This window comes from Salvia miltiorrhiza, chromosome 7 (assembly GCF_028751815.1).
Source record: "Salvia miltiorrhiza cultivar Shanhuang (shh) chromosome 7, IMPLAD_Smil_shh, whole genome shotgun sequence".
Lineage (NCBI taxonomy): Eukaryota > Viridiplantae > Streptophyta > Magnoliopsida > Lamiales > Lamiaceae > Salvia > Salvia miltiorrhiza.
In genome coordinates this window covers 25,754,560-25,764,183 of record NC_080393.1, presented here as the reverse complement: position 1 = coordinate 25,764,183, position 9,624 = coordinate 25,754,560, and the positions used below count along the sequence as shown (strand labels likewise).

The following is a 9,624-nucleotide window of genomic DNA, read 5'->3' as shown; positions in this document are numbered from 1 at the left end:
GGCGACTGGTTTCTATCTCCAAATTTTGGAGAGAGTTCCTGTAGTGTACACATCTCGGACACTCGTCCGGATCCATAAACTTTTAATGGAGTCTCCTCCCACATGGGTTAATAATAAAATAAATTAAAAATAATATAATTTCTCTATAAAAACCCGCTTTGATACCATTTTGAGAAGCGCGGGATCAATTTGAACAATTACCAATTTTAATCATTTTTTGCTTAACAGTACGTGGCGTTGTCTCATAGTCCAGACCCAGTTTACCGAAGTAACCTATCGGGCACGAGGAAAGTTTCCAGCCGATATACTAGTCAAGCTTAATTAGGCAAAAGATGGGAGATAAAGAGAAATTAAGTATAAGGGTAGAAATGGTATTTCACAAGGAAGTGGGTATTTTTCATAGATGTTTTATATAGGTGGGTAGATTTGATAGATGTATTATAAAAGTGGGTATTAAAAACCATTTGCCCATACATATATATAAGTAAAATACATGTAGAGAACAAATTTTGATCAATATATGATGAATAGGACATTTTTTTTCCTTGGATTCAATTTCTTTCTTGTCCCGTGGTGGGTTGCCCCAGTAAGTACGAATCTAATTGCTCTGCAATTTTGATTTTCTGATTATGCAGAGAAGATTACAAATTCCTAGAGCTTGAGATGTGTAAAGAATTGAGTGTGTTTTGTTTATTTGTTTGGGATGCAAAGAATGATGATAAATAATAGCAGAGAAATGGGCTTTATCCCACCAATTCACTAATGGGTGGACGATCCATGACGCTCGAAGCTTTCACCGCATTACTTTTGAGGCGTGGGTCAATATCAGGCAATTTAGGTACCTGCAACCAAGCAGTCAAAAAGAGCTCTTCATATTCTAGCAATGGAAAGAGAGGATTTACCTGTGCTAATAGATCAATTGTTCGTCGTAAAAGCCGTGCTAGATCTCCTTCATCCATCGCACAATCCATCATAATCTCTCTCCATGTTAGGCCAGAAGCCCACGCTTCAACCATTCCGGCAAACTGGCTATCCAAGCAGCAAGGAATCTATAAAGTATAAACCCAACCACCATTTCACTTCCAATTTACCAAACCATCATTACTATATACATTCCCTTCACTCAAATTACCTTCACTCCATGCTTTTCCTGGACATCTAAAAGTGAGCTCTTCAGTTCATCCAAAAAACCCAGCACATTCATAACAGTGCTCGAAGCTTCATATATATAGCTGCACACACCAGATATGCAATTTTTATTCATTTCTCAAAGTTCAAATGTTGCACTGCATAGAGCCATAACTAATTAATGCAACTCTCAGTAGTAATAGCTTCTACAGAGTTTAAAGATACCTATTATTTTTCCACGGTCGAACTTTGATTCCTTCAGACACTAAACCTCCACAAACCGCAGCAAGCTGTGCGGGTTTCAAATCAACGAGGACTTTATTCCGAAGAACCATTGCTAACCAGAGTTCATTCTCCCCACGAATTGCACCAGCGGTTTCACCCAGGGGAAATATAAAGTGTGAGTTGATATCCAATGCCCTGACTTCATGTATGACATTGCTGATCTGGAAGGCACAATAAATAATTTAAAATTAGTAACTCAGTTCGTTGAATTGGATTTTCTACACAGTAGCACTTAATCAAGCTTAAAACAATGATTTTGGAGAAAAGCATCTCGAAGCTGGCATGTGCATTACCTGAAGAAATTCCTTCCAGCCAGATGGTTCTATCTGCTCTATTCTAGTAGCCAAACGAAGTGATCTAGCCTTCAATCTTCGTATTTTCTCTTCGTTAAACTTGGCCGTATCTAAAATCTTCTTATATTCTCTGAAGCCTTCTGTACGTGCTATCTTTTTCTTCAAACGTGAAACTTTGTTTCTTTGGTCCTTGTAGCATTGGACAGCATTTTTGTATGCTTCAGAGAACTTCAAAACCTAAGGCCGTAATAGAGACAACCAGCTGTCAACTGTGAATGATTGAGGAACTAAAACTATAAGGTAAATTCAAAATAGTAGTCATTAATTTCACATACAAATTAATAATTCAAATGCAGGGTTGAGATTAGCAAACTGTAAACTATCTTGCTTTCTGCTTATACAATGGCCTTATGGTCTTCACAACTATGCAAGTATATTGATAAGCATCAAACCAGACACTAAAGCATTATCTTGTGAAAAAAACTAGGTGGCGTTGTCACTTTATATAGATGGGTATGGGTTATCCAGCTCTTGTATTTATGACTTGTTCCTGCAGAGACCATAATCTGATATTTACTTTTGTAAATATATAATGAAAAAAGATTAATATTAACTTCATTGGTTCTTTTCTTTTAGAAAAGAAAAACTTCATTAGCTTCCTATATAGTGCCCACTGTTTAATATACTATTCCAATACACCATGGCCAATATTGAAAAAAGCACGCCTACCACTGAATACTCTCTTAAGGCTAGTAAATAAAATTTTAACTATCGTGCTTTGCCAAAATATATTCATTATGACGCTGCAACATCGACCTGACTATAGCTTCTAAGCAACCTTGTCTTGCCAAAATTAATTGGAATGCATCAAAGATCAGAAGTTAGAATGAATTGCTGCATGTTAACAAACACCAAGGTATGCATCTGACTAATTAATTACTCAGATTACCTCATCATCATCAGAAAGACTACTCAAGACTGGCACATTTAAACTCCACGACCACGTCTCAAGAGATCCTTCCATGCACCATAGACCACCAAATTCTGATTCTGCAACCTTTTGCCACTGCATTTCTCTCTTATCAAGCAGATTTGCCATTATTTCACGAGGTAAAGCATCATCTAGAGCCAAGGCAACATTAGGGAATCCAGTTTTATAGATGGTTCTGATCCACTTCTCAGTGAAAAGGTACCAAGAGTTATCCGAACCAAGGGCTACATAATACGATGGTTCAGCAGCATGTTCAGACTCTGTATCACTTGAATTACTTCCATTAGTTAGCGCAAAAGAATCAGATTCATGAACCTGTAATCCAGAATAAAATGGATTAAAGAGATCTCAATGGAAGGGAATGAAAAGTGAGATACTGAACCAGAATATTCTACATCTTGATCCTCTTTTTCTCTAGCAAATGGAGCACTATGCATTACTAAACCAAACAATAGAGTATTACACCTTTAAGAAATAAATGTTCTTCATTACAAAAATATAATAGCATATGGTTCGATTGGGAAGTGTATTAGCCTCATCAGCTCTGACAACCTTTTGAAGGTAATAGCATCAACATCAATAAGCAAGAAAAATATTGGAGGGGATGCTAAAAATTGACAGGATTCCATGATCCAGCAGGTACAACATAGAGTGGTACAGAATGTGTCTCTAGTTGCATGCAGTCAAATGACTTAGGTTGTAGGCAAAAGCACATAAGTGGACATCTCCAAAGCTTTCTGATGATTTTAGTGATAAACTTGAGAAGATTTACAAGTTAGAAAAAAGAGAGAAATAGTTGAGCAAGTAGGGCTTACCATATTTTTCAATTTTAAAGTCTCCAAAGAATCAACCTTCCCCAAATAAACAGCAGGAATTTGATGCAGAGCACCGTCTGCATCAGTATGCTGCAGACACATAAAAGGTAGGTGTTCATTTCCAAGATCCTCGAGTAGGGGCTTGAAAGAAAAAATTCTCTCCCATTCCACTCTTTTCCGAAGTTCAGACCGAGTACGTTTCTCTACCTGAGAAGAAAAGACAGAATGATTGTTCTTACAATAAGCAAGACATGTGTACTGCCATAACAATAGGATCCTTCGATCTAGGAAGAACAGTTAGCAAAGTTAAATACCCTCAATTCTTCTTGCAGATCGGCAATTTCTTTGTAAGATGTATGTGACAACAATTTTCGACTCTTCTTATCGATAGCTTCATCAGTAATTTCTGACGCCAGCATCTGTATCTCAGTCTGTATCCTAGAGAGCTCCTCCTTAGCAGCAAGCATAACATTGCTTCCCACATAATTTCCGAAACTTTGTTCAACCAACTTCCTTGCTTCTTCCAATGTCCGTCCAGATTGTGAGGTATTCGAGTCATCAGATTCAGCCGAGCTACGTGTAAATTTTGCCCCCTGCAAAGGATGATACAGGATCTGTATAAGATGGAGATCACTACGCTGAAAAGTGTTTCATTAAGAGCATACCGCAAGTAGATTAAGCACCATCCCATATGAAGCTGTAAACTGTGAAACAAGAGGTTCTAGTCCAGAAAAGAGAACTTTGCAGCATTCTTCAGCTCCTTCATATGGTGTTTGAAGAAGAACGACATGACCCCTTTCATCAATGCCTCTACGGCCAGCACGTCCTGCCATTTGTAGCAGCTCATTGGAACTTAAAAATGTGCGGCCACTGTCAATCCTTTTGGTCAGAGATGAAATAACAGCAGTTCTCGCAGGCATGTTGATTCCCGCAGCAAGAGTCTCTGTGGCAAAAACAACCTTCACAAGCCCCTTTTGGAAAAGCTCCTCAATGAACGATTTCCAGAGGGGAAGGCAACCAGCATGATGGGCAGCAACACCTCGAAGAAGGCCTTTTGCAGAAGATTCCCTCACAGCATCAGGATATTTAACACGAAACTTTTTAAGTGCAAGCTCTACTTCAGTTATCTCACATTCATCCAATAGATTGCAGTCTTCAAGATATTGAACAGCAGCATCACAACCTTTTCTGCTAAAGATGAACCAGACTGCTGGAAGCATATCTCTTGCTTTTAGATGCCATAATGTATCTATAACTTGAGGAACCTGTATTCTACCAAAATGAAAAAATGATATCTGATCCAGATCTAATTTTCAATTGAGGATCAACTAAGGATAGTTCATACCTGAGACCGACGAATAGAGTTCATGTCATGCTTTGTAAGTGGAGGCACATCAAACTGATATTTCTTTGATTTCCTTCTTCTAGGATTCTCATCCTTGTATACATTATCTCTTGACGAATCAAGCTGTAACTGGTTGAGAGACAGCCTCCTGTACTAGACAAGATAGATTGCAGATAGTTATGAGTGCGGAGTGCCACAACTGTTACACTAGTTTCAACCACAAATTTAACACAAGCAATTATCGGAAAACTGTCAAACTGTATAGGATCCATCCCTTTGGCATTGATATACTCCCTCCTTCTCACAAAAACATGAACATTTGTAAGTGACACGGGTTTTAAGAAATGTTAGATAAAAGTGTATTGTGAGTGGAAAATGGGTCTCACTTTATGAAAAGTAGAGATGAAAAGTAAAGGAATTGTGGTGGGGTAGTGTACCAAAATAGAAATGTTCATGTTTTTATGAGACGCCCCAAAATGGCAAAATGTTCATGTTTTTGTGAGACGGAGGGAGTATGTTAAACTGATGATCCATATATAACAGAAATCAAAGACGAGATATTTTGGCACATGATTCCTAGCATGAAGACAGATGACCGGAAAATATTGAAGGGCTACTTTCTGATGACTTGCACCACAAAGCTAGCCCAGACAGAGTCTTCCAAAGCTAGGGGGCGAATAATCACTATCAAAGTTTTCATGTAATTCACTATGCAACGAGCTAATCTCCAGATAATCAAATCATTTCAAGAACATATAAAATGGAACAGAACAAAAATATAAACGAAATCAACAAGCAAGGAAGACCAATGAAATTACGGTTTAACCATTACCGAAGTTCGTAGCCTTGTGGAATTACAGTATGAACTTCAACATGATTGCCAATGTACTTGCATACATGAGCAAGCATGTTGAAGTTCATACTGCAAATGCTATTGGTTGGGCCAAAAACTCCAACATGCATACTAAACGTGTGACATTTTTTATAATGAGGAACACTTTCAGACCTGACTTCTTATGGTGAATGGAATAGCAAACTATAAGCATGAAAAGATGGAAGATATTGCCAATGTCAGCTATGCACTGGCTTTAGCTCCAATATTGTACCAGTAGAATTTGGTCCCATCCATACCAGAAACACAGCAAAGGATATTATCCACAAGCCACACTATCAGAGTTAATTGCTATTTTTATTTTTGTTAACTAAAAAAATATCAAGAAGAAAATAGAAAATCACCTATTCAATTTTTGATAAGAAACAATTTTTATTAGAAAACAAAAAACTAGGTGTTAAAGGAGAAATGAGAGATCCCCAAATGTGAAAGTAACCTGACTAGAAATACAAAATCCAATCTCTAGCAATATCTACCACAAGAAGTCACCTGTTCATGCCAGTGCCTTTCTGATCAAGAAGTGGTAACAATGCTGTCTTTGTTGAGAAGTGCCAAGTCAACGGAACTGGACGCTTAGATGATGTTACCAACTCAGTTTTTCCATGAATCTTTCAAGCACAACAGAAGAACAAAGTATTATATATGAGAAAGCAAAGTGAATACTATATAAAGAAATAGATGAAAGTGAGAAAAAGAATGGATGCCAATTTGTCCATTGAATAGTTCTCTAGAGGACCAATTGCAGATGAGTAATGACTAATGAAATAGAATGTTATTAAAAATCAATCATTTGAAGGGTCTCTTTCTTGCAGCAGGATTGTAGTTCATTTATCAAGCTTGAAAGACACTGTATTACCTTCCACTAAAAATTCCCTCCGAGTACCATTTGACCAGGATGAACTATGCTAATGTACAATGATAGTTTATCACACCTTTCTAGATTTAAAGCAAACATCCTTACAGGATATTAAGAATTTTAACCTACAAATTCCATGCAATTCTAAAAAAGTACTTTTTCAAATACTACCTTGCACAACAACTGCATGACAGATCAAGAGTAGAAGCAGTACCTGACCAATCCAACCCGCCAACTCATCTGGGTTTGCGACAGTGGCAGAAAGACAGATTAATTGCACTTGTTTGGGGCAGTAAATTACCTATATAAGCAATAATTAACAGCATAAACAATTATGCAAATTTTGGCTTCCTGTATAATATAAAATTACTCACAATCTCCTCCCAAACTGTACCCCGGGATATATCGCTCAAATAATGCACTTCATCCAAAACAATCACATCCACATCGGAAAGCATACTTTCAGAAGAATCAGTTCCAACACTGAATCACAGATATATCCACAAGCATAAGAAACATAAAAGATATCTCAGTTACATAGACATACAAAAGATATGAAAATATTACCCTGGAAAAGACAACAGCCAATGTAATAACATTAAATGAAAGAGTAAAATGCAGAAATCATTCAAAAGTAAATTATGAACCAAACAAACCACTTTATGACAATATATTAATTCTTCCAAGGTCAACAAAAAAGCTATGCTGATCAGTATCACCAACATAAAAGATAAATTTTGGATAAGACAGACTTGCAACTTTCAAATCCTTTTTTCTATTGAACAATATTAAAAGAAACATCATATTAAGTAATCACCTCCGATATAGCATGTTGCGCAAAATCTCTGTGGTCATTATCAAAATTTGAGCATCTTTATTGACAGCAGAATCTCCAGTGAGGAGTCCAACATTAGCATCACCAAATGTCTCACTGTGGAACCACACACGACTTATTAAATTAGTGCTCCCCAAAGTTTATCAATAACAACTAATGACACCAGTATTCTTACCGGAAATCACGAAACTTCTGATTTGACAAGGCTTTCAAAGGAGTGGTGTAAAACAATCTCCTTCCTCGGGCAATAGTAGCAACTGCAGCTGCTTCAGCAATCAATGTTTTTCCGCTACTAGTTGGTGCAGAAACTACAACTGAAGAACCTTTCAATAATGCTTGAATGGCCAATCGCTGCAAAAAAGCAGAAAATTGAACTTCCCAATTAGAACTACTAATCCATATAATACACCAAAATTCTTAACAAAACTGCAACTACTAATTCATTCATCAATATGAAATTTTCATTGACACGTTAGTTAATCATGAAAATCCGCTGCCAAAATGTAGCCTTAGGCATCTGGTTGAACATGTTTGAAAACTAATTAAATGTCCTGCTTTCAATCGTGTTTCAATTAATCAACGGATGACAGATATACAGCATGAAATTATTGTTGCAACCTAGCAGTGACAGAAACAGAACATTGCTGTATTTAGTTGCAGGAACTACTGTTTTGCTGGAATAATAACACAAGACCTAGGAAGAGAAAGGAAAACCTGGAACTTATCAATTCTGAAGTCGTAAACGGAAGCCAGCTCCTCGACATCAATGATCTCCTCACCAAACTCCCGCACCTCATTCCTAATCCTCTCCACTCTCTGCCACTTGAACTCCTCATACCTCGGCAGGCCACCGCCAACACCGCCACTCGCCTCCGGAACCTCGTCGTCCTCTTCGTCTTGTTCGCTGTCGCCCCCTATCTCACCAGCAACGACGTCGTACTCATCCGCCGCCACGTCGTCCTCTTCTTCTTCATCGTCGGATTCCACTTCGATATCATCGTCGGAGAGTTGAGAAGACGAACCGACGGGGAACACTGGATTCGGGAATTTGTGGGGAGCTGCGAAGCGCGAGTGCCGGTTGGAATTGAATAATTGCAGGTATTGGAAGCGGAGGCGGAGATGAGGTCTGAAGAGAGGCAGTGGAGAGAGTTTGTTGGTAGTGTTTGCTGTGAAGGGAGATGGAGAAGGTGTGGGGGAGAGAAGAGAGTGAATGGAGGATGCTTTCATGGCGGGAGAGAATTTCAGAAGCACGACTCCTTTTTCCTGTTGAAGGAGATAATTATTGGTAGTATCCAATTTTGGATTTTATGAATTTTGGTTTTCTTTTTAGTCGCGGATATGCAAATTATCCGTTGCTTATACGTTATATATGGAAATTTGTTGTAAATATATCTTCTAGATATATCTTATGTGTGTTGACCAAGAAACCTAGAGGGAGAATAACACTTGACATCTTCAAGCCGCCGGAGTTGACTGTCCTCCGTTCACACCGGACGTTCACACCGGACGTGTGTGAACGTTCACACCGGATGTGTGTGAACGTTCACACCGGACGTTCACACTTGGTTTAACACCTATAAATATGGGTGTATTGTGAACTTCATTTGTATTCTCTAATCGATTCTCTTGCTTCTCTCTAGTTTATAACACGTTATCAGCACCATAGTTCTAGTCCTCTCATCTTCCTTCGATCGTAAAAGGATTGGAGGTATGCCCTAGGAAAGAATTGTGTCTTTCCAATAAGGTACGACTAATTTTCTTTTCATCTGAATTTCAATCCGTATAATTTTAGTAATCATCTAAATCCAGACGAAAGAAACTTTGAAGTATTAGAATATTATACTGTTTAATATGTTTATATCAATAAATTGGCTTGGAAATAACCAGAAAACGGAATCATGGTAACATATATGCTTTGCATAAAAGAGATTGTTATTGAAATTTGTGCAAATTCCCCTTATATTTGTGGTTTGATGCAAATATGTTATATTTGTTTATTACGAATGATATAATTTTCGTTATTCTTGAAGAAATACAAATAATCCTAAAAGTTATATTTTGATGCTATTAAAATAGCATTTGTTTGATCATATTAAATTAGTGATGCATTTCGAATGATATTGATCTTAATCATCCCACCAAACAAAAGTGATTTTTGATTGGAATTTGGAGGATATAAAGTAA

At 37.6% G+C, this 9,624-nt stretch overlaps 1 protein-coding gene across 2 annotated transcripts; it reads right to left on the bottom strand.

The window, feature by feature from the left end:
* Positions 1–496: 496 nt before the first annotated feature.
* On the bottom strand, positions 497–8,780 carry LOC130993723 (DExH-box ATP-dependent RNA helicase DExH15 chloroplastic). 2 transcript variants are annotated; one of them, XM_057918760.1, is made up of 16 exons: positions 8,155–8,770; positions 7,616–7,791; positions 7,423–7,536; positions 6,980–7,088; positions 6,820–6,906; positions 6,239–6,357; positions 4,858–5,005; positions 4,178–4,777; positions 3,827–4,105; positions 3,513–3,719; positions 2,656–3,012; positions 1,707–1,943; positions 1,354–1,574; positions 1,133–1,232; positions 903–1,049; positions 497–842 (listed from the first exon to the last, which is right to left on the bottom strand). In XM_057918760.1, the coding sequence occupies exons 1-16, from the start codon at positions 8,665–8,667 to the stop codon at positions 744–746; spliced, it is 3,513 nt and encodes a 1,170-aa protein (XP_057774743.1). In that variant the 5' UTR covers positions 8,668–8,770; the 3' UTR covers positions 497–743. The 2 variants fall into 2 exon arrangements, with proteins under 2 accessions (XP_057774743.1, XP_057774741.1); XM_057918758.1 differs by having other exon boundaries at positions 497–1,049; positions 8,155–8,780.
* Between the last annotated feature and the right edge of the window lie 844 nt (positions 8,781–9,624).

Excerpts from the sequence above, each read along its gene's own strand:
- LOC130993723 (XM_057918758.1), bottom strand. The coding sequence starts at position 8,667 with ATGAAAGCATCCTCCATTCACTCTCTTCTCTCCCCCACACCTTCTCCA. Across the intron at positions 3,013-3,512 it reads CTTTAAAATTGAAAAATATG|GTTCATGAATCTGATTCTTT; the intron begins GTAAGCCCTACT and ends TCTGGATTACAG. Across the intron at positions 1,233-1,353 it reads CGACCGTGGAAAAATAATAG|CTATATATATGAAGCTTCGA; the intron begins GTATCTTTAAAC and ends TGGTGTGTGCAG.